We start from the raw sequence: 25577 nt of genomic DNA, 5'->3' as shown, positions 1-25577 counted from the left end.
AATGGCAGAGCCCTAGACCATCTGTGGGGTAAGACAGGATGAGTGCAGCACAGCAGAGGGTGGTGTGACAAAGCCACCAGACTGACATTTATGGTTGTTGCGGAGGTTGTCAAGGGGTCTGTGTGCCACCACCCACAACATGATGCTGGGCACGTGCAGAATGATTCCCGGGCTGCCCTTCTCATGTCACATGCGGGAGGCAGGGAATTACCCCATGAGACCCAGGACAGTTTCTGGCCCTTAAATATATTTCCTGAGATAGCAGAGACACTGTTTTCAGAGCACCAGATCGCTAGTTAACAGGCCCTATAGTTGGGAATTCATTATTGTGTCATGAAGTGAAATAATTACTTTTGCAACCCACAAACCCTATAGGCAAAGCTTATAAGTCAGAAACAACGTTGACGGAGCGCTGCAATTGGAGCACCACCAGCTACACACACTTGGAGCAGAGCTTCCGAGTCCCTGTGCAAGTGCAGGGCTTCACTACAATCCAAAATAGAGGCTGACTATACATAGTCACCCTCCTCAAGACCAGGGCAACCTGCGCACCTCAACCGGGTATAGCTGACATCAAAAGTATATTGAAAAACAGACCAATCTCATGCCAATACTGCACATTGCACACACGTGCAAAACCTTCCAATGACCTATGCACAGTAGTAGCAAGTAAAACCTGTATGAAAGGGAAATCCAGAATGGCAATAGTGTGGATGGTTGGAGTGGAACAGCGAGAGTGTTTGGAGAGAGATGGAGAGAAAAGTCTACTGTGGAATGAGGCTGTTGGAGAGGGAAGGGAAGTGATGAAGGAGTTGGTATGGAGAAGAGGAGGAGTGTAGGAACATCAAGGTGGTTCAGTAGGAGGTGATAGAGAGAAGAAAAGAGGGATACTGGTGAAATATCAGAGAAGGAGGTGGACCTTGAGTCACAAATGGATAAGAGAAAAGAGTAAAGGCAATTATCTTCCTCATCGATTCTACAGAATGTTGTGTAGAATCGATGAGGAAGAGAATTGTGGGTCAGTGAACAGTAGTGGTCAGAGCCACAGAACAAAAGCCCAGAATGATAGCCAGTGAAAGATCCAAGGCAGGTGGCACCTATTGGGAACTCTTGGACAGTATTAAAACTATATCAACAGGACCTGCTTCAGAGGTTGAGATGAGCTGTTACTCCAGTTTTGGAGATGAAAGTAGTGAAGGTGTGAGAAGGGTCATAGATGACATGGAGGGTTCTAGCTGAAAATGGAGTAGAGGAGAGTTTCAGGTGAAACCTTGATGGGCAGACGAAGATATAAGAGAGAGTTTTTGGCAGGGAAGAAGGGCTCCTCTGTATTTTTAGAGTTTAACATCAGAGAGTGCAAAGCCATTCAATATTTAATGGCAGAGAGACGGTTGGAAATTTTGATAGAGAATCAGAGGAGAGTACAGGAAGAGAGAAGAAGATGCGGGTGTTGTCCGGTAACCGTTGGTACGAGAACCCAGAGGAGTAGATTGGTGCCCCAAATACAGAGATGTAGAGTGTAAAGAGGAGTGGACACAAGACCAAGCCTTGTGGAAGACCAACAGTGAGAAGAGTGAGCTGAGAGATGTTGTTTCTCCAGGAAACAGATAATTGGCAAGGCTCAAGGTAGGATTCAATTCAGGCAAGGGCTTGATCGCGAATCCCAAGAAGAAAGGGAGTATTAAGGAGATCAGAGTGATCAACAGTGTCAATGGAAGCAGACAAGTCAATGAGAATTAGGATAGAGAATAGGTTGGAGTGCTTAGCAGAGGCAGTGAAGTTGAACACATTCCTGAGAGCAGTTTCTGTGCAGTGACAGGAGCGGAAACCTGCTTGTAGGGGGTCTCAAAGATTGTGGATGTCTAAAAAATTAGTAAGATGGTCGAACAGTACGCTTTCAAGCACTTTAGAGTAGTGAGGAAGGAGAAAGACGGGATGAATGTTAGCCAGTAGGTTCGGGTCAGCCCCTTGTTTTGTTTAAGAGAGCAATGACGGTTGCTGTTTTAAAAAGCAAGCAGAGTTGTAGGATAGATTACAGAGTTCAGTGAGGTGAGAGGCCACTTAAGGGGCAATACGCTTGACTAGCCGAGGAGCAAGAGGGTCTGATGGGGCTCAGGAGAGGAGGGGTTAGCCTTCATCAGTAGAGATAGGACTTCATTGGTATTACTGTGACCATCAAGATTATCAAGGAATACTAGAAAACTGTCATTGTCCAAACCTTTAGTAACTGTGTGTGGATTGGGTGCACTGTGAGATTCCCATAAAGACTATTTGGGATTTTCTTGAGCAAGACATGTCCTGGGAGACATTTGGTTTATGATAACCATTTTAGTTGTGCCTTGTGTTCATACAATGTAATATGGAAATTGATATACATGGTCTTGTATAGGGCCCTTGGCCACTTTCGTTGGCCTTGCTGCATGCGGCTCTGTAAGAAAAAAGTGTCATTAGTGGGATAGGAGATGTGAAACCTGTGGTGCTGATGGGTGCAGATTGGAAATACCTGCTTTCTTGTGCCATTCTGATGTCCATGGGTTTGACAGGAGCACTTTGGAAAATGTTATCTGAAGGGAAGAACCCAAGATCTGACAGGCTACAATGCGTTGAGTCTGTTTAGCCGCTGATGTGGAAGAGTGTATTAGAGTGCATGAGGAGAGCTTAGCCATGGCTCAATTAATGTTGATGTGCTAAGTGCATGTGCTGGCCATCTGTGGGGGACTTATATGTGTAATGTAAGGTGTTGGGAGAGCATAGAGGGGAGAAGATTAGTCAGGGGTTACGGGAGGAGACCTTAGATGACAAAACAGCCTGAAACCCTGCACTACTGTCACTGGCCTCCTGCAAACAATCACCAAAGGAAATTCATTCAAGACATTTTCCGTCTCATTCCTGTCTGTGTGACAGTGGTGTCAGAAGTGGAATCCACAAAGACTAGAAAGCAATTATACTTTGACCTCCCAGACCAACCTTCGAGTTCCTTAAGAACTCAATAGGGTTTCCAACCATTGAGATGATATATGGGATAAGATACAATGATATTCTATATAGGCTCAGGAAGCACGAACATGGCACAGTTCATCCAAAACACAGATGCATGACTTTGGTTGACAAAGGAGATAATTGATCAGCATCTACAAAGCAGCCAGGTGAAGCAGAAATGGTTATATGACAGGCAATCCTATCTGTGAAGTTTCTAGATCAGTAAACAAGTCCTAATCCTATTGCAACATCTACAAAGTTCTTGTGAAGTAGAAAAGGGCATTTACAGTCTCAGGGTGACCTCAACTACATAACAACAAACCAATCACCACAAGACCTCTTATGTTTCCATCTTAAGGGGGTGAGTGTTTGGAAAGACCCTGCTAGTCCCATGTTGATAACAAATGTGCAGAAATACTTCAAACCTTTACAGGTCCCAGGGTGAGATGACACTGACGGACATCAGACCACAGCAGACAGGTGACTTCAGAGAATGCTTATATAATTTCCAAGATGTATATGTGGACAACCTGGGAAGAGTGTTAGGTTTTATACATGTTATGGCGACCTCAGAGAAAAAGGCTGTGTGCCTTCAATCCTAACGGCCCTCAGAGGTCTAGAAGAAAGCAGTCCAAGAAGAGGTTAAACTATATACTAGACGTGGGAGTAATAGAGCCATCGGAAAGCCAGATGTGTCCAGTAGATTCTGCATTAACCTTTGGAAGGCGCACAAAATATCTCAGTTTGATGCATATCATACAACCAGGATTGATGAGGTGATTAAAGAATAGGCTCATGCAATTACATTATACCTGGATTTAACAAAAGTGTATTGGCATTGGGTGACCGAAAGAACATGATGCTCTCAAATCAAATGGAATGCTTTCAATTCACTGAATCACCATGAGTTGAATGGGAACTGAACCTGTGGATTATTATACCAGAGAAGAGAGGGTATAGAGGGTATACCTATAAGGAGCCTTTGCTTAACAGAATCCTGAATGGGAAATACTAAGAATTGCCACACCACCGGACAATATAGAGGTCCAGTCCCTACCATACTTAAGAAGGTGACATGGCCAACATTACATATTGCTAAGTAGCAGTGATAAGAAACATATAGCAACTCATATGATGCTTGGATGATCAGAACAAATTCGATCAGTGGGTGCACTTTTTCTGAAATACACTTAAGCTAGGACTCTGGGTTGTGGGCCAATTGCCCTGCATTGCAGCTCTCAACACCCGACAAATTAATTAAGTGGTGAAGTCTCAATAGCTCTGACAACCAATCTTGCCTGCTTTCAATTCATGGTATTCGCTTTCAAGCTTCATGATATACTGGCTACCCTGCTGTGAGTTAGGGAGCGTACTTGGATGACATTATCGAATATAGCCAGGAATGATATGAACATTTGCAAAGTCTTAACTTTGTGACCCAATGTTTGAGAAAGGCTTGCCCCAAGTAAATCCAACCTAATTAAGGATTTTCAGAGCAGATTCCCCATCATGCTTTTTTAACAAACCCTCAGTCCATGCTGGTGTGGGGTGAAATAGACCATGCAATTATAAGCTACTTTCCCTCCGGTCGTAACAGCGTATAAAATTCAAAAAGTCTGTGTTGTCCCGTACTAACCAGGAGGCAGCACTTCTGGGTGTCCCAGTGGTCCTCAAAATGAGAGTTACATAGTTGCTTGTATGGTATGGGCGTGTGGAAAACACCACATTATGTCTGATATAACTTCCCTGATATTTATATTGTCCAGACATGCCCAACACTACCAACAACCTTACCCACTCAGAAAGGGCGAAGGATAGAGTAAATCAATCCGAAAGGACTAGGTTGCAGAAAGACAAATTGGGATAAAAGGACTGTCCAAATACAAAGATGGAAACACAAAGAGTAGCTGACTTTGCATAATGACTGAGAGATGAGATAGCCTTATCATGATGAAACATAATCAGCGAAAGGAAACAACCTTCTCTAAATCATGAAGGAGACACAATAAGAGTGTGCATTTCTCCTAACAACAAGGCTACTAACCAACCCCAAAAAAAGACAAAAAAACCTCACCACTCCTCACACACCTCTCACACTCTAATCAAACACAACCACACCTCTTAAAACTGCAACAACCTGCACGCACTTCACCACACTGCAACAACAAACACACCACACAGACACCCACACAACAGCACACGACGGACTCAGAACCGTATACCACACCAATATGCCCTGCGAGCTGTGTTATCAGAACTGAAGCTACCATCAGTAGTTCACAGCTCTCTTGCTCTTTGCCAAACTTTGTCCTACTAACACGCCTAACCTAACATAAATTACCCCCCTTGTGTTGCAGATCCCCCAGAGCACCAGGGGACCACTCCGGTGGTGATAGTGCGCGGTACAAATATCCTTTAACGTTAACATTAACATTGACTCCCTCTGCCGACCCTTCTTGCCCAGCTAACTATCGCCCAATCTCCATCGCTCCTTTGCTGGGCAAACTCCTGCAAAAGCTGGCCATCTCCCAGCTTAATCTTCACACTGAGTCTGTTGGTTGTCTCCATGACCATCAGTCTGGCTTCAGAGCTGCCAGAAGCACGGAAACTGCTCTCCTGAACATCCGTGAAGACCTGCTCTCTAACCTTGATTCCAACACCCGCTGTGTCCTCATCTTACTTGATCTCTCTTCTGCCTGCGACACGGTCAACCATGCCATCCGGCTCAACCGTCTCCGTGATAACCTGGGGATCACCGGTCAGGCCCTGGTGTGGCTGAATTCTTTTCTCTCTGATCGACCCTCCCAGGTTCAACTTGGGTCCTCCCTCTCCTCCATCTCTATCTCTACCTGTGGTGTTCCCCAGGGGTCTAACCTCTCTCCCTGACTGTTCAACCAATACCTGGCACTTCTTGCCCAACGCATTGTGCGCTCTGCCCCAACTTCCAGTGCTATGCGGATGACATTCAGCTCATTTTCAGGCTACCCTCAGCCACCTCTTCTCCATCTCTCATCTCTGACTGTCTGTCCGCCATCCAGGAGTGGTGTGCAGCCAATGATCTCTGCCTTAATGCCAACAAGACCAAGATTCTCCTCATCGGCACACCCACACCCTCCTTTCCTGTCACTCTCTGACCTGCCTCTCTTGGCCCTCTCCTTGCTCCGACCTGCAAGGCTAAAAACCTCGAGGTCATCTTTGACTCCACACTCTCCTTCCCTCCTCACATCTCTGATATCTCTGAGAAGTCACACTACCAGCTGCACCTCCTCAGAGGTATTCCTTCTTTCCTCTCCTTTCCCCAGATGCTCACTGTCTCCAGAGCTCTGGTTCTCTCTAGGCTGGACTATTGCAACAGCTTCTTTCTAAATCTGCCTGCTTCTACTCTCCGCCCTCTGCAACTCATCCAGAACCGGACTGCGAGACTTGTCCTTGGCCTCAAGCCCAGGGATCGTATCTCTCCAGGACTGGAATCTCTGCATTGGCTCCCAGTGGCTGTGAGGATTCAGTTCAAAACCCTATGCATTGTCCACAAGGCTTTCCGGGGCCTGGGGCCTCAATACCTTCAATTCTCTCTTCCTAAATATCTTCCTTCGCTCATCCGCCTCCAACTCTCTCAGGGTCAGTCGCTTCTGCAAGCAACAAGTTGGTGGCAGATCACTTTCTTCGGCCGGTGCCTCCCTCAGGGAACAGCCTCCCTGCCCCCCTGAAACTTGAGGAGAACCATCTCCAGTTCCGGAAGTACCTCAAAACCTTTCTCTTTGCTTCTGCTTTTTCTCCTCCTCTCCCCTGCTGATTTCCTGGCTGATACTGAAACTGCACTGGTTTACCTGGCCACCCTCTGATCTCGGGCCCATGTTCCCTCCTCCGCCAGTCGCACACCTGCACTGCCCTCCTGGCAACCCCTGCACTTGGGGACTATTTTTCTGTATCCCTACAGTCCCACCACCAGCACTTGACACCTGATGCATGCACGTACCCTTTACCCTTGCACTTGCCACCTGCTGGGCGTACTTTACTATTGTTAATTCTTCTATTACCCCATGTATTGCACTGTCCCCTTCCCCTTGCCTCCCCTGCACTTTCCCCTTCCCCCTTCCCGTGCACTTGCGTGATTTGAATGACACCTGGCCTAGTAGGATCATTGTCTGTCTTCCCTCTGTTCCCCCTCCCTTGCCTCGTCACGCCTTGAAACACTTGTGTATAGGCGCGTTATAAATGCCATATCATAGCATATACAAAGCTGAGGCCTTGTAACTTTGGATGATACGTTCATAGAAGGATAATTGACCACACTAGATAGTTTTAGGGAAATACGAGGCATTTCAGCCCGCCACTTACTGTTAGGAACCAGTGGCGGCTAGCGAGATTCCCGTTCGACGCGCTGATGTCCTTTTCTCTTACCGCAGGGGAGCGTCATGTTGAATCCCACCGCAACCCGAAACGTAATAAAGGGAGTGACAGTGCATACAGTCGCTGTTCTCTCAACGGTCTACATCCATAGTCCGTTAATGAACCCTACGTTCCAAAGGTCATTGACACCCTTTCTCTTATGTTATAGGTATTTAGCCCTTAGTTAATTAGTAGTGTCTTCTTTTACCTTCTACAAAGACCATGCGTTCCTTTCACCTTAATTGGGTTCAAGGCTGGGTACAGTTCTCCAGCAGGTAAGCCTCTGTTCAGGGTATTTCTTTTGATACTTTATGTAACCTATTATGTGACATCTCAGGGATCTTTGCTATGTTTCCCTACAGGTCATGTACCCTTTATTGATTGTCCTAAGCAAGCGGGGTGGGGGGAGTCAAGAAGCATACCTGTCTTCTTGGAAAGGCTTATACCATTTGTGTTAGTCCGATTTGAATGGCTGGCCTTTCCTTGAGGGTAGAAGTGCCTATTCTTCCATGGCTCCTGAGGATCTCCTGTTCGTCTGATCTTTGGCTGACAGATTGAGAGAACCTTGTTCACCTCCTGGGCCATGGAGATACTCCTCAAAGATTTGCCTGCCTCGGTACATTAGCTGCAGGCAGAGATGGCCACTTCTCTGCAAGAAAACGGCATACTATACCAGTCCATGACTGCCCTACAGGGAACGGTTGAACAGATGGAAAATAACAAGCTTCCTCCCAGTAATCCTTGGAGTTTGGGAAATGCTAGTTCTACTACTAGTACCCCAACCTGCTCCAATTCACATCACGGTCTGGCTCCTGCTACCTTACCGCCACCTAATGCCAAACAAGATGTTCCATCCCCTCCCATGTTCTCCAAATATGGGGGAGACCCGAGGGAGTTTAGTCCCTTTATGGCCCAGTGCAGGATCCATTTTTTAAATCACCCTCGGATCTATGCAGCAGATCAGGCCAAGGTGTCCTTCCTCTTGTTTAACCCCGAAAAAACCGGTTTAGCTTGGGATACCCTGTATGTAGAGGGTAATAGTCCTTTGCTACAAGATTATGCAGGGTTCCTAGAAGCATTTAGCACTATGTTTGACTGCCAGTATGCAGGTGAATCCATTTGTACAAAACTGTTGGATATCCGACAAGGAGGATCTCCTTACCTATATAGCCCATTTCAAGTGATAGTAGCCCAAACTAATTGGCCTGATGATGCCCAGCCTACTATATTTTACAAATGACTAAAGGAAGACCTTAAGGATGCTCCAAATCTGATTGTGGGTCCTCCTGACACCTTAACGGAATACATAGCCCTGGTCATTAACGTAGATCAAAGACCCAATGAAAGACGGGGAGAACAAAGGAGCCTAGATGCTCATAGACCTGTTTCCCCAGTGGGAAAAAGAGTTTTCTTCACCCAATGAATCAGAACCAATGCTGCTAGGGATCACTTGATGACCTATTGAGTTTGAAGAACGGGAGAAGCAACAACATATGGACCTTTGTTTCTATTGTGGGGATCCAGGTCTTTCAGTACGAATAAATCCTAAAAGAAAAAATCACTCCTCAGGGAAACAACAGAATTTGCCATCAATAGGGAACCAGTAGGTGAGTTGACCTCTTCCAGGTTCCCCTATGATGTCATGTTTGATTATGCCAAGACAACTCCTAATTTATTTGTCCTAGTGGATCTCTCTGTAAAAGATTGAATATGGGAAAACGTGTTAGCTCTTATAGACAGCCGGGCTACAGGTAATTTCATTGATTTAGCTTTATCAATAACACGACATTCCCGTGTGACCCATCATGTCAGTTGATGGATCACCCCTTATATCTCGTACTATTTCTCTACAAACTCAAGCCTTGTCCATGGTTTGTATCTAGTACCATCATGAAATCTGGTGTTTTGATGCAATTGCAACCCCTCATGTTCAGGTCATCTTGGGTACATCACAATCTATCCATTAATTGGTAAAGCCAGACTCTTACTTTCCAAGAAACCAAATGTGCCTCAGGATGTTTGTTTCTATTCTTCCCACTCCTTCACGCATATGTACCCCCTACCAAGACTACACCAGGTCAGATGTTATCCAATGTTTCAGTGATTCATGCAGTGCTTCCTTCTGAATATATTGAAACGAAGATGTGTTTGACCCAAAAGAGGCTGATAAACTACCCAACAACAGGAATATGACTGTTATAATGAACTTTTCCTGGGGCCAAATTCCTTTGCTCTGTCTGAGAAGGAGAATGTGATACTAAAAGCTACATAGACGACAACCTACACAAGGGCTTTATTCAACATTCGACTTCCCTGGCTGGGTCCCCTATGCTTTTTATCCCAAAAAAGGATGGGACAGAACTCCATCCTTGTGTGGATTACTGCTAGCTTAATGCCATTATGATTAAAAATCGTTATCCCTTACCCCTTATCCAAGGACTAATAGGCCAGGCCAGCAACAGCACCTTGTATAAGAAACTGGATCTCAAGGGGGCCTACAATTTGGTTGGAATAGCTACTGGTGAGGTATGGAAGACTGCATTCCGATTCCAATATGGTCATTACGAGTATCTCATGATGCCTTTCAGATTCTAGAAGGCCCCTGCAGTTGTCCAGTACTTCTTAAATGATGTCTTCAGATATGTATTGGACATCTTTGTCGTAATCTACCTGGACGACATTCTGATATTCTCAAGTAATTATCAAGAGTATGTCAGTCATGTCAAGGAGGTTTTAGAACGACTATGTGCCTATTGATTGTATGCTAAACTCTCGAATTGCGAGTTTCACCAAAAGCGGATTTCCTAGTTAGGTTACATCATAACCCCAGAAGGCATAACAATGGACCCTCATAATATATCAGACGTGCTGTAGTGGCTTTGTCTTAGTTTGGTTAAAGAAGTCCAGAGGTTCATCAGATTTGCAAATTCTTACAGACGATTCACAGATCCTACTCTCTTTCATTCAGTTGTTGAAAAAAGGTGTCCCGTTTCGATGGGATCAGGAGGCAGAACAAGCCTTTGTATCACTCAAAGAGAAGTTTACATCTGCACCTATTCTATGCCTACATGATCCTGATCTTCCGTATTACTTGTCGGAGACAGATGCATCGAACTACGGTCTTGGTGTACTCTTATCACAAAAGGACTCAACTTCCCAGTTAACTCACCCTTTAGCGTATTATTTACACACTTTCAATGCATCTGAGAAAAACTACAGCATATTTGAAAAAGTGTTAATAGCCATAAAAGATGCTTTCCTTAACTGGAGGCATCTCTTGGAAGGTGTTAAGCAAACCATAACAGTTTTTACTGATCATCAGAATCGAGGATTTCTCAAGACAGCTCATGCGATTAACCAAAGACTGCACAGATGGATTAATTTCTTTTCCCGATTTGACTTCATAGACACTTATATACCCGGAAATAAGAACACACAGGCTGACGCATCATCACAAGCCTAACAGTCAACAACGGAAGTAAACGAAGGTGTACCTTTCCTTCCCATTGATCGCCTCATTTCTACTACTCATTCTGCCTTCTTTGTTAACGAGAATGCCCTAAGAAAGGCATACTCCCCCACACTGAAGAAAGAATTTCTTCAACAGTCTTCAATACATTCCGAAGAACAGGGTTTGTTGTTCCACGACATAAAACAATGGTTACCGACTCATGTTTGTTAGCACACCTTACTGAAATGGTGTCATCATCTACCAGGAGCTGGACATTTCTGTGTACGCAATACTTTGGACAAACTCCAACAACATGCATGGTGAGACGGCATGAAGAAAGACCTGGAAGACTATGTCCAGGTATACGATGAATGCGCCCGCTCCAAGACCCCTAGGCAGTGTCCCATGAGACTCCTGCAACCTCTAACTATTCCTGAGAGACTATGGCAGATATGCTCCATTGATTTCATTACAGATCTCCCACTAGAACATAGAAAAACAGTCATTCTAACTATCATCGATTACTTTATGAAATTGGCACATTTTATAGCCCTTGAGGATGTACCTTTGGACACTCGATTGGCTACTTGTTTCATTCAGAGCATTTTATCATTGACATGGTCTACCCCTTGCTATCACTACTGATCGAGGTAGCCAATTCATTTCCTCTGTCTGGAGAGCAATATGCAAGGGACTTAACATAACATTTTACTATTCCACAGTTTATCATCCTCAAAGTGATGGATAGACGCATAACTCTCAACTTTTCATGTCCCAAACACCTGATTTTGTACTTGGCGGGTGAAAGTCCCTTGATTCCTATGGGCGTGGATGGAGCTTGACGGGTGAGAGAGGTGCCTCACTGGCGAGTAACACCCACCAAAAGCATGTGAGTTGAGAGGTATGTAGACTGAAAGGGGAATTCAGACAATTGGACAATAATTGAGAAGTTTATCACCGAACATGATCATGATTGGATCAGTCTACTCCCTATAACTGAACATGCATATAATGATTCTTTTCATTCCTCCATTTAAGATACCCCTTTTAATTTATCCACATGCATGCATCCCACTTCACTTCCCTTACACCATTTCCATCCGTGTGCACTCCACTGCCACTGTTCTTCTAGGGTTATTGCAACAAGGTTATAAAACAGCCAAAGAACATCTCCAGAAGGCCCAAAATCAGTCTTGTATGCAAGCTCATTAAAAGAGGACTGAATTAAGTTAGGCACACTGGAAGGCGCTGGTCACGTCGTGAAAGCTATGAGGCTAATTGTCTGAGATCTGTTATGAACACAAACAACTCACGTTGTATGTTTAAAGGGTTGCTTTTATTCATCAATGTGTCCTAAGTGTGACACATGTTCCGACCCTAACAAGGACTTTTTCAAAACAGGGCACTCATGTGCAAACTGTTGAAAGCGATCACTGCGAGTTGCTTAAGAGCCGTATGTAGGGTCAAATACCCCAAAACCTGGACTTCTATGAATGTGTCTCCCTGTCGGTACGGGATCACAGTACCAAGTGGCATGCCGGTTTTTGGTTATTTGGCACTATATATGGCTCTTAAGCAACTCGCACTGACTGCTTCAACAGTTTGCACAAGAGTGCCCTGTTTTGATGAAGACATTGTTAGGGTTGAAACACGTGTCACACTTAGGGCAAATTGGTGACTAAAAACAACTCTTTATACATACAACGTGAGTTGTTTGTGTTAATAACAATCTCAGGCAATTAGCCTCAACACTTTTGCGATGTGACAGCGCCATCCAGTGTACCTAACTAAGTCAGTTGTACAGTGGTACGGCTTTGGGTATGCCTTCATGGTACCTGGGGCTGCTTATGATCATGGCCCAGACATCAGATTCAGATTCATCCTAGACTTACTCTTGACCAATTGATTGGCGCAGAGAGAGGGGAATTACCCAACTCTGTTTCCACTAAAGAGGAGACTCGCTCCGATGTATAAAATAAATGATTGGGTCTGGTTGTCCATGAAACATATAAAGTTATTTGCAAGCAATAAAAAGTTCAAGCCCAAATACATACATTTATTCAGGATATCTAGGGTGGTCAACCCCTCTGCTATGGAATTCAGATTTCCTATTTCCTATGAAATAAATCCTGTATTCCACGTATAATATTAAAGCTGTCCTTGAATCTCAAATATACCCTAGAATTCCATCGCAAGGTCCCCCAGCAGTGGGTCCTCAGGATAAATACGAGGTTCAATGTGTCATCGATTGCTGTTGGTATCATTGTTCCCTACAATATGTGGTTCACTGGAAAGGGTATAGTGTGGAAGAACGGACTTAGGTCCCTGGAAGGGACCTTATGGCCCCTCGTCTGGTGAAACAGTTTCACGCCAAGCATCCCTCCAAGCCTGGTTCTGTTGGTACCCCCACGCCCTCTTTGGGCGGGTTCTTTGGGGGCAATGCAATTAGGAACCGGTGGCATCGAGTGGGATTTCCTCTCACCACTCACTGAACACACCTGTTGCCCTAGAGACTGGGGGCTCGGGGAGTCAGTGTTTTTCTGCCATCATCAGGAAGCCATTTCCTGGTTCGGCATGGCACGCACCAATCCATTGAGGTCCTTTCCTCTAACTGCTGGTGCACGTTGTGTTGACTCCGATCACAGCCCGAAAGAGAATAAAGGGGGAAACAGTGCATACAGTCACTGTTCTCTCAACTGTCTACATCCATAGTCCGTTAATGAACCCTAAGTTTCAAAGGTCATTGATACCTTGCCTTTTATGTTATAGGTATTTAGTCCTTAGTACATTAGTAGTTTCTCCTTTTACTTTCTACAAAGACCATGCTTTCCTTTCACCTTAATTAGGTTCAAGGCTAGGTACAGTTCACCAGCAGGTATGGCCCTGTTCAGGGTATTTCTTGGGATACTTTGTGTAAGCTATTATGTGACATCTAAAGGATTTATATTATGTTCCCCTGCAGCTCCTGCACCCTTTATTGATTGCCCTAAGGAAGGAGGTGTGTCAAGTAGCATTCCTGTCTTCTTGGAAAGGCTCACGCCGTTTGTGTTAGTCTTATTCGAACGGCTGGCCATTTCTTGAAGGTAGGAGTGCCTATTCTTCTGTGACTCCTGAGGATCTCCAGTTCGTATGATCTTTGGCTGACACTTAAACACTACAGAACAAGATTACCTAGAAGTTTACGAACCGTTCCCAATGGTCCGCCTGAAAATGAGGTGATAAGCTTCTCTATGCTGTGTGAGTAAACTATATAAGGGTATCACAAGGGTATCACCATTTTATATATTGGGGATGGGATGTAGCAGCCAAGGACAGAGGGGAGGTGCATTCACCGACCATCAGGTATGTATGTATGTATGTGCTAAGTTTTATATGGTGCAAACCTAGCTATGACGAAACCGAGCACTGTGCACCTTTCAACTAAGGAATACAGCAGTAGAATAACATGTATTGATTATGGATGGTGTACTTGGAAGGACAATGAGTAGGGAGATGCCAGTCGACAGACCTGCTACATATATTCCTGAGCAACGGACGGAAGCAGCTCTACTTTACATATTTTAATCAGGCTTCTTAGACCACTGCCAATCAAGGAAATGGGATTCCTGATTGAGATAAAGGGATCTGGGGAATACTCCAGATGGAAACAGGGTGATGCACATTGCATCTATCTGTGTTGTATTTCAGAGATAGTGGATATCCCTATTGAGCAAAACACTGTGGTGTGTATTTTGTGATGTGTCCAGACCCTAGCAGCGCTGATCAGAAACTTTGTATGCTTGGCAATAGTAGTATGGGAGGCTTCCAATGGAGGAATGAAACAGTTATATCAACCTAATATGTCACTTCTGTCTTTTTATACCCTGCAATACGCATGTTTCCTTCACGTGGTGCCTCTGTTGCTATTTTGCAGTTTTGCAGGGGTTGCTGGGTTCAGCGCAGGAATCCGCTGGGATTGTCACCAGCCTATGTGTTTCATGTTTTGCAATTTGGCAATACTATTACCTAGGAAACAAGTGCCACTGACTGGGATGTGGATCCCACCTCCAGCATTTAAGGCCTAGTTCAAAGTGCTAGAATATTGGAATGCAAACGAAGACAAGCAGAAAGAAATTCTACCTTTAGGTTCCTGATCCTGAGAATACTATGCCTGCCTTACACAATACCTGAGGAAGACGGCCATTGGTGTGCCTAATTGATATACTCTTCATCCAGAGAACTGATGATGTTAATGTTTGATGTATTTAAGTATGTCTTCGTATCTGTTTGAGCCTCTTCGTTATCGCATTAATCAGATAGCATTTATATTGTCACACTATACATATTTGCTATAAAATGTGATCTGTACAGTTAAATGCTAATAAACGACAATAAACGTAATTTGTACAGTGATGCCATGGCACTTGTCAAATGTCGTTAGAACACCTTCTTGTTATTTTAAATATCCATCTATGACTCTCCAGAAAACATTCATCAATTGTAATCTCTCAACATCTTTGTTTTCACATACCTCTCTGCTGCTTCGTGTGAATACTCTGGGAAGCTAAAGTAAAAATGAAAATATAAACGTTAAAAAACTGATTCTGGATAAATGTTTTTGTCATAGAAACATATTGCTAGGTTGGTAGCTTGGTCTATGATGCTTTATTTTCATCCAGCTGTGAAGATGTACTACAGTCAATATAATATCAGCATGTTTCTTGGAGGAGCTCTCATCAATTAACCATGAGTAAATATATTAACGGAATTAAAAGCCGTGAGGCTTTTGATAAGGTTGTGCAATATCAGTAATCCAGGCCCCGCAGGTTCTTATGTGTGTGTGTGTGTTTGTGCATGTGTGTGGGTTTATTCGTATGCACACACATACACACACATAGGTTTGGAAAAGTGTTTCTTAAGCATCGCCAACCAACCCAGCTGGCTATCAGACATCTTTGTGGTGCCTTACGATGGCCATTGGAAAACCAACTGAAGAGGTTATTGATCACGCTCTGTTCAATAGGAAATGCAAAATATCATAACATTCCTGGAGATAAAACAGTCCATATCAGAGCAATCAATGACTGAGGAATAGTATTACTGGTCTTGTACGCTTTGTAATGCACCATTTGCCACTAAAGATTTTGGGAAAAACCCAGGCAGAACCCCAAAGTACACCTGAAAATCAGTGCTCCATTTGTGACCAATTTTACTGTCCCAACAATTGTACTACATTTCTTAAATATGTTTTGTTTGAGAACTTGTAGTCCCATGTAATATCTATTTAGTCCCGCTATAGTTTTGAAACAACTTAACTAGTCCTATCTGTCTAAAAATGTCCTGCTGGCCACTCAATTTCCTCAACATTCCCTGTAAACAAACCCTTAATGTCAAATGAACTTAAACGCTTTGCAAATTTCCTTTGCTAGAATTGCACGTTGTCTAGATAAGTGGTAAGTACTGCAAATTAAAATGGTTTACTAGAAGTCTTAAGTTTATTACATTTGTAATTTGTGTTACAATAATTTGTCTGGCCTCTGAGCACCAATGTGTTCCGTCAAAGAATGGATGTTGCTCCCAGTTTCATTTGATATGCAAAGTTTGCTCATTGCACAAAAAAGGTATGGGGACCCCTGGTTACCATAACATACGAATTTCTTAGATTTTTCCATTTTGACTTGCAGCCATAACGCCCCTCTAACAACGTTTTATTCAGTGAATTTCATAGGTTATAAGTGCAACTTAATCATAACGACCCTTTAACAACGTTTTATTCAGTGAATTTCATAGGTCATTAGTGCAACTTAATCATAACGACCCTTTAACAATGTTTTTTCACTGAATGTCAATGGTTTTTATAAGTGAACATGTTTGATGATGCTACAGCACTATATGGGCCTCATTATAACCTTTGCGTAATGGGTTAACAGGTGCCGCTAATGGATGCGGACCCGTTAAACCCATTCCGCCTGTTTACGAGGTCCCCTCGCGGGACCCGGTAAGGACGCCTGGTAAAACCAGGCGTTGTTACCGGCCCGTTGTTAGCTCCCCGCGCCCATTCCCATTGAGCCCTATGGGGACCCGAATGGGGAAGGTCCGGGCCCGGGTTCCCTGAGGGAGGAATTACTGTGCCCTTCAAACTCGGAATGACCCGGTAATTCCCCATTCAGGGAACCCGGACCCGGATCCGGTTTTGGAGGCAGCCAGGCCGCCAATAGCGGCATGGCTACCGCCAAAGCCGTAATGAGGCCCTATATGTTATTAATAATTCCTCTTTTAACACATATGAAAGTACTGTAGAGTCCTTTAACAATCATTTTTTGCAGTGCATATTGATGTGTGTCATTTTCGGCAGCACATACTGCAGATACAAGTCATAGTTGAATTGTCGAGGGCATGAGGCTTGACCATGACCCCATCCAAACCAACCTCGTTCTGGGATTATCCAAAGAGAGGACGAGGAACTTTCCAAATCGTCAATTTCCAATACTGCATGCATTCAATTTGTACCTCGAAAGGTGCCTTTGCCGGGCCCATAGCCTGTCTTTCTTTTTGTTCATACTGATCTTCTATGTTTTCGTTTACTTTCTCGTTAAATTCGTTTTTTTGGAGCTCGTGAATATGACTTGAGCTTTTTTTGTGTTCATGTTCAGGGAAGTTTGATCCAGGAAACATCTCTCCTTTGTCTTTAGCCTCCATTTCCTCGCACATTACGGGAACTTCCCTTGGCAAGACCCCTCCACCATGCCCCGCGCCCGGCAACTGGGGATGTTCGTCCCACCCACTGCACACATCCACACCACCAGTCACTCCACAAGGGGAGCTGCGGGAGGAGCCCTGGGAGGAGCCGCTCCAAGGTAGGTCTGCCGGAGGTTGCTGCTCGAGGTGGGGAGCGTTCTTAGGTTCACGGGCTAACACTGCGTTCAATATTTGTTGGTTTACTCCTTGCTGATTTACAACAGAACTTTTTTCACTCTGTAAAGTCATTAGAGCCCTTGTGCGGCTGGTATGAGAGCATGCTAACGGAGTGGCAAGTTCTGTTAGTAAAGAGCTTCGAGGTGTGCTATGTGTGCTATGTGTAGTTTTCCTACCTGCAATGGTTCCATGTGTTAAAATTGCGGCAAAAATGGCCGTTTACACAAAGAATCGCAGCAAAAAGGCTGTGGTTTTGCTGCCACAATCCATGTAATGGAGGCGGGGGACACCCCGCAACCCTCGGACCCACTATACCATTTAAGGGAAGCGGGGGACACCCCCGCAACCCCTGTTCCCCTTAAATGGTATAATGGGGTACACCTTTACCGGGTCAAACCGCAGCATTTTTTCAGCGATCATTTGTACAGACAACTTTTTTGCCACAGTTTTATTACTGCATACCCCTGCAATGACATACTCTTCCGATCTTGTCGGGCGGTGGCAAGTCCGGTGACAGCGGTCCAAAAGGTGGGGGCGTAGATTGCGTAGATTGCAGTGGGTTTCGGTCGCCCCGATCACCTGCTTCTTCACCTGCAGGCGCAAGCTTCTCAAGCAGCGCCCCTCTTCCTCTTTATTCCGCCTATGCACCGTGGCATCAATAGCAGCCATAGACTGCCAAAGACTGCAACTCTGCAGCAATTCCATGGCCGCTCCCCAGCCATGCAGAGCGTTCAACTTTGCCGTCCCACTCCAGCAGTAAAAACCGTAGAAAGACTTCCAGCAGGTGTAAGGGGTACCAGAGTGCTCTACCAAAAACAGCAACTATGCAGCAACTGAGTTTTTTAATATGTTTTTATCTTCATGTTCCTGGACTATGGGCGCAGTTTGCGAATCCAACATGGCATCTATTTAAAAGGTTTTGACGCACCTCACATTTTTAATTGACCAATCAGTGGGCTTGTACGTTGTCCTCGAACATTAAGCGGCTCCCTGGTTGCCCAGTGTTAGGAAATATTTCTCTTTACTGCACCTTTCCTTCAATTTTTATGGACCCCCACACTTTTTGCTTTTATCTTTGATCCTGGCCTGTACTTTTTACAGTGCAGTGAAGCCTTACTCTTCTCTACACTGTCTTTTGCTCATCTGTTATGGGGAAACTGACGTGCCCTTCAGGCTGTCAGTACTGGGAAACATTGTTTCCCTTAGTCTTGCAACTTTGTTACTACTTTTAGTAACGTGTTATCACTTGTGGTAACTTTTATCATTGTACAATGCATTTTACCATGAAGTACAATGGGGTACACTTTTTGTTTTGCCCTAGACTAATACTCAAAGGATTTTTGGTTACTCTAGGTGTGCTAAATGGACAAGATGGTGGCAGCAGTGACTTTTAACCATTAACTGTGGCTAGTGTCCAAACTTGGCCGTACCACAGGGATTTTCGCTTGTCCTTTGGCCATATTGTTTTTTTAGCCTTCTTCCTGGCCTGTGAGGCCAGGGAAATCCTTATATGGACTTCCAGTGCCCGTTAAGTAGAGGCTATTGGCGGGCTAGTGGAGGGCTATGTGTGTTTGCTGGCAGCATATGGGCTGGGACTGTCTGGTCCAAGTCCACAAACTGGTTTCAGTATGTCTGAGTGGTATGCATGAGTGTTCCCGCCAGTGGTCCTGATTGGACCAATGCTGGGGGGGGTGTGGCTAGTCCTGCTATTGGCTAGTGGGAGTTTTGGCTCTTACTTACACTTTTAGTATAAGAAGAGGACAGCTGCATCCATTCCTCAGAGATCCTGGAGTAAGCTGAAGGAGCCAAGTTTCCTGTCCAGCTGTGAGGCCCGTGAAGAGACTGGAAACCCGACTGAAGGAGCCCTGGCAACCAACTTCTGCTGCTGTCCTGGTGGAGCCCGTTCTTGCTTGTTGTCATCAGCAGTCCTGCGAAGGAGCTGTGACCCTTGGAGTGGAGGGAACATCCATTCCTGACGTCTGCTCGGTACCCTTTGAAGAAGAGCCTTCGGAAGTGTCCCGGAACCGTCCTGTGGCTGACTAGCTCTGTGCTACTTTGCTGCCGACATCACCGTTCCTAGCTGAGGCCCAGAACTTGGGGGATCATCGGTTTGTCCTACAAGACTTACCTCAGGGAAACATCAGAGTCCTAGCAGCAAAGGGAGGGAAAGTCTGACCGCGACAAGTGAGGCCCTTTGTGTTGCCCTGCTGCGATGACCACCATCCGAAACAGCTTATCTGCATCAAGTCCAGTCATGAGAGGGGTCCTGCATCATGGTTTTCTGCATTCTTCATCCGAGAGTCCTTGCGCCAGCGAAAGACACCAACCAGAGTTCAGCTCAAACCTGCAACCCCTACGAATCAAAGACTGAGGCTGACGGCGGGTTAAGCAACCTCGGAGCTTGGAGCAATCGGAGTATGCGCGGTACATTACAGTGGTTCTTACCTGCCCATAAACTCCCCTTAAAAGTTTTCTTAACTTTTACAAAACTTTTACTATAGTTTGGTCTTGCCATAGCTTGCTGGCGCGCAAGCATTCCGAAGGTTGGGAACACTTCTGTTATTTAGAATACACTGTCCTCTAACCCTTGGAACTCTTCACTGTACCCTAGAGACCCTACCTTCATTTTTTCCTGCATCACAAACTGTGTCAGAACTTTCCTGAACGTTTGGGCATAAGGCTCCAGACAACTTAGGGAAGGACTTTTGAAGTTAGGGTTAGCTCTCTGTGGCCCTGTAGTACATAACCTAATCTGCACTTTCTTTTACAGGGGTTGGATTTGTGCTATGCCCTACTTCAGTGACTGTATATATGTAATCTATTATAAGTGTTGTGTGATACTTCTACCTGTTAGTAGTCATTTTTCATAGTGATATTTGGCCATAAATAATGAACTGTATTAGTATACATACTGTCTAAAAGTAATTTGTGATTCCCATTGTGTGTACTCATTGTGGACCCTTTACAAGCTCACCACCTCTTGAGGTTTAGCCCAGACCTCTCGTCACTGCTACCTTGAACTGGTTTGGCTACAGCTCCCCAGAGTTGTCCCTGTCACAACATAGGTTGGCCTTCTGTACATCTGTCCACCAGGCCAGAGTATAGAAGATCAGTCCTAATAGCCAGACCAAGATATCAGAAATAGTTTTTACCTACATATTTTGGGATTTAAAAAAACCTACTGGATGTATTAATGCCACATTTGCAAACGCATGCTTTGGGACCATGGTGCTGCTCCTGGCACAATTTTGATGCAAATCTGTCCAGCGGTTCGGGCTGTAGCCATAAGCAAAAATGTTTTCCATTCATGTCTATTCGGGATTCAAAGGTTTTGGGCAGGCCCGTTTCTTGACCCGAGCGAAGCAGGCGACTTCCCGGGTCGCAATCGCCCACCCTGGTGTGGGCTCGAATTGGCTTGGGGGCGCATTTACCTCGGGCGCGATTGTTCGAGTAGAGGCAGCAGGTGCTGGTGCTGCCTCTACTCTAGCTACCGCTTACAAATGACCTCCTATTAACTTCCCCGGCCAGTCAGCTCTCTTCCTTTCAATCCCTGCTGAGGCGCCAGGACCCCTGCTGTTAAATTTCATTAGCAGTAGGAGTTACTATCAGACTCGGCGCCACAGAGGGTGAAGTGAAGAAACAATAAGCCACAGGGAAGTTAACTCCTTTTTCAATCATGTTAGGAGTTAATTTCCCAGTGGTTATGGGCGGTGTAGCACTGCTAACAGTGTGTTTTGCGTTGTAGTAGTCACGGTGGCAGTGTTTATATAATTGCTAATGTGCCCCTGGACTAGTAGAAAGTTTACATTGTGTGTCTGATTTCTAGTTCCTAGGTGTGACTCTAGGCTTGGTGTATGCACCAGGAGCGTGGGGGGTGCTCCATTGGCACGCTCTTCTGTGTGCTGCTGTCGTTTTTGTATTTCGTGGAATAAGCTATTAACCTAGTTTTGATCATTACATCGCTGGCGTGGCTATTGTGTCTCTGAGTTGCCTTCCAAGGCTAATCTAGCACGTGTTTCTGGGCCGCCGTGAATGTCAACCCAGCGGTGCTGTGACCCCCGCGCAGACTTAGGCGTGGCACTCTTCAAGGGCACGGGAGGCACTGGCCTAAAGATCACGTTATTAATTGGCTCATTCAATCACAAATTCACTTTCGCAGTCCCTCCAAAATCTTGCGCACGTTCATGCAAATGTTCACTGATGAGTAGAAACAAATGCGCCACCACGAAAGCACAGTGCCTGGCTGCGCATGTGGTAATTACAGTGGAGCCATAGGTTTGCCAGGTGGCTTCTGTCCCCATGCACATTTAAAAACAATTAAACACATGGTACAAAAGTGCATACAAAAAAAACCTCTCTTTAACCCACACGAAGGGGGTGTTCTTTCATCGTTTTGTGCATTAATTATCCCTCTACACAAGGAAGCCTCTTTCTGATCCCAAAGGCACCTTGTTGAAACTTTGTCAGGGGGAGGGTGCAGAAGAGAAGTAGCGTGAGCAATGGGGCCGACCAGCAATGGCATCTCCGCTCCTGAACGGGGAAGTCAAGGGTTGTCCCACTGAACAGATCCCTGTGCTGGCTTCCTCTCCTTCCTACCCGGGGCAGAGCAGAGGGATCCGACACTGTCCGGGGCGAAAACAGAACCAGTGACAACACTACTCGGCCCATCTGGTCTGGTGCCTTCCATCTACTCTGAATGACCAGGTTCTGCATAACAAACTTCTGTTCGTAGTCTGGGATCATGTTTACACTAAGGGCCGGTTTGTCCCTGAGTTGGGGTGTTTCTTAGCACCGACAGTCTACACTAGGCCATTCTTTCTACCAAGGTGGATGCACCATATTAACATTCACTTCCTGTGTTTTCAAAAGGAAAGGGAACTGAGGAAATTGCAGAAAAGCATGTCCATTAGAACTTTTTATGACCTGGGCATCTATTTGCAGTATCTGGCATATGCCTAAAACGTATACACAAGCCAAAAACAGTTGGCTTTGCCAATGATTTTTTTAACATGACTACACTGATGGACATGCACAGTGCTTATAAATCGATTAGCTGACGGCAGACCTGGTTAAGACATTTTTAATACACCAGTAGTGGTTACAGCTCAAATTAAGTCATTAACTCTCAGAAGACTGCTTTGGAAAAACACTGGCATGTACTTCGAGTGCAATGTTTGATGTTAAGGCTTGATTAAAGAGAGCGGAAAGAGTTTCCTTCTTGCTCAGTACATTGACAGGCCAACTCTAGCGTTAACCAGATGAGTGAGTCCTTTCGGCCAGTACTGCCATAGCACCTGGCACTTGGCTTATTCACTTGGGGGAGTACAAGTGGACGCTTTGTAAACACTCTAATCTTCCCTTATTTCGCCAAAAACTATCCTCGGTAACCACCCAGGTATTTTATGATTACATCAAAATATGAGGAGTGATTAACTAGAGGAGCAACTCATGAGGGAGCCAAAGACCAGAGGAATGATGGACCAGAAGAGCAAATCGAGAGGGAACCAATGACCAGAAGGATGATGGGCCATATGAACCAAGGACCAGAGGAGAGCGATCAACCAGGTTGCACAAGACCAAAAGGGCGACTGAGCAGAGAAGAGTGACTCACAATTGAGTCAATGACCAGACGGGTGACAGAAAAGCAGAGCAACTCACAAGGGCCTTGCTGCCAAGTGGGGGCCCCATGCCATGCGTGATGCCATGAGCCAGTCCTGGATTTTCACTTTGCATGGTGGTCCTTCTAGGCCCATACTTATAATGGGAAGAACACAAATACCAGTCTTAGCCTTTAACAGGAGATGCCTGGGCTGGCTCAGTGTCACGAAGGACATGGAAATACCTGGCAGGTCTGCAAAGGAGCCAAGGACCAGAGGAGAGCAACGAATCAAGGACCAGTTGGACGATGGACCAGAAAGGATCCAAAAAGTCAACGATGCGCTTCACACATACAAGAATTTAAAAAAGACACTAATTGTTAGAAAAATAAAAAGCAATTTTAATAAAAAGTTCTTGAATCACAATTTAATAAAACCTGTTTCAAGTGTATAACAGTGATTTATTGATGTTGGGTAGGAGTTACTTAACCGCAGGGTATAGTTTGGGATTGGCGCGCATGCTGAGCGCGCGGGGGGCACAATTTAGTGTTTCGCCCTGGGCACCAAATGGACTGGAAACTGCTCTGCTTTTGGGACACCCCCTACAACCTGGGCTCCTCTTGATGAAACTGTACCAAACTTTGCAAAACATTTTTGGTCTATATATTTGCTAAGTTTCATGTGGATTCGTCAAACTGCACCTAAGTTTTTTTTATTGTCTTGGTTTCAAATAAACCTTTACAATTACATACAAAACAGAAGCTATAAAGAAACCACAATACAGTTTTCTTAAATAAAGATAAACAAAAAAGAAAAAGATAAAAGAACAGCAGGAAACAACCCATCGCTATAAATTCCGCTACACAGTAAAAGAAAAAATCATTAAAATGTCACTTAATATTCTTAGGTTTTTAATTCACCTTCTCTATTTACCTTAAAACCCCTCACCCTGTCATATTTCGAACAGGTTTCATCTTTAATAACTCCAAGGATTTCAAAAAAGCTGCGATCTTCAGACCATTATTTGTGCTATTAATGCAGACACATCGTTGCCATACTTGTTCTACCATCAAGTCACTCCAATTACTTCAAAATTAGCTCATGTATGTCTTTCTTGCTTCTGCCAAAGACAAGCAATCTATGATAATGTGTCTACTTGTTTCAAAAATACCCTCAAGACCACACAACCTACATTCACTATTATTCTCACTTAAACTTCCATGCTTCCAAAGGATTTCCTTGGAGTATAGTATGTTGCACCTTAATCTAAGGAGTTGATTACGCATGATTTTATTCGTAAATTGGAACATATGAATGAAATGGTTCTCCTGTGTTTGTGTTCTGTTGACAGATGACTCAGGGAGGGGTACGCATGGAATTGTTCCATAGTGTCACACTAGTCTTTATCGAAGAGGGATTTCGTAACAGCAAGCCCATGTCTAACCCCAACTTACCCATGACATTCTCACACTCCTTTTCTAGGACACATATGACATCTTCCTTCTTGCCAAACACTTGATGCCATCTTCAGCTCCCACAACCTGATACATCTAAACCCCCCTCACCCCTATCATCTGGTCTGATCACTTCATTGTTTCTTTCGCCATTCGCTCACCCAACCCGCTCCCCTTACCCAAACCAAAGCCTCCGAATCTATGCAAATGCTAGAAGAAACTAAAAATCCTTCCGGACCTAGCCGATGCACTCTTTCAGTCTCCCCCCCTACCCGCCTACCCAATGAACACCTAACCTCCCACGCCTTTGACTCATGGCTTAACACCTCACTAATCCTGCTCACACCCTCTTGCAAACCATCAGCTCGCCATGGCCTTTTTCCTAGATGGTTCTCACCAGAATTGAAGACCACTAAACAACTATATAAATCCCTAGAACGCAAATGGCGGAAAGACAAAACAGCCCTGAGCAGATCGACCGTGGCCTGGCACCATCGCCACTACAAGGCCAAAATCCAGAAAGCTGAAAAAGCCCATTACATCTTCTGAATCCTAAACTGTAAAAACCCAAGCAAAGAACTTCACAAAATCATCACCGAATTCACCAAACCGTCATGTACCACAACCCTTCCCACACCCCCACAATCACTATGCGATTCACTCTCTCTACATTTTTACACCACAGCTTTCAAAAGAACAAACTCTCTAACCAACAAACTAGCTCTCTTAAACCCACCACCCAATCCACCTACCCTACCTGCCATCCCACCACCTGCGACCGCTACCCAACCAACTTTCGACTCCTTCATTCCA

At 44.8% G+C, this 25577-nt stretch overlaps 1 protein-coding gene across 2 annotated transcripts in view; it reads right to left on the bottom strand.

Annotated features, from left to right (window-relative positions):
• LOC138511606 (E3 ubiquitin-protein ligase TRIM39-like) overlaps positions 1-25577 on the bottom strand; it is a 1024620-nt gene that overhangs the window by 353462 nt on the left and 645581 nt on the right. For both annotated transcript variants that reach the window (XM_069627393.1, XM_069627392.1), the window contains exon 7: positions 15330-15362. In XM_069627393.1, the coding sequence (XP_069483494.1) occupies positions 15330-15362 (33 nt within the window). The remainder of the gene's footprint in view (positions 1-15329; positions 15363-25577) is intronic.

Source organism: Ambystoma mexicanum, chromosome 6p, assembly GCF_040938575.1.
Source record: "Ambystoma mexicanum isolate Mex_15411 chromosome 6p, UKY_AmexF1_1, whole genome shotgun sequence".
Classification (NCBI taxonomy): domain Eukaryota; kingdom Metazoa; phylum Chordata; class Amphibia; order Caudata; family Ambystomatidae; genus Ambystoma; species Ambystoma mexicanum.
This window is presented reverse-complemented; position numbering and strand designations above follow the sequence as displayed.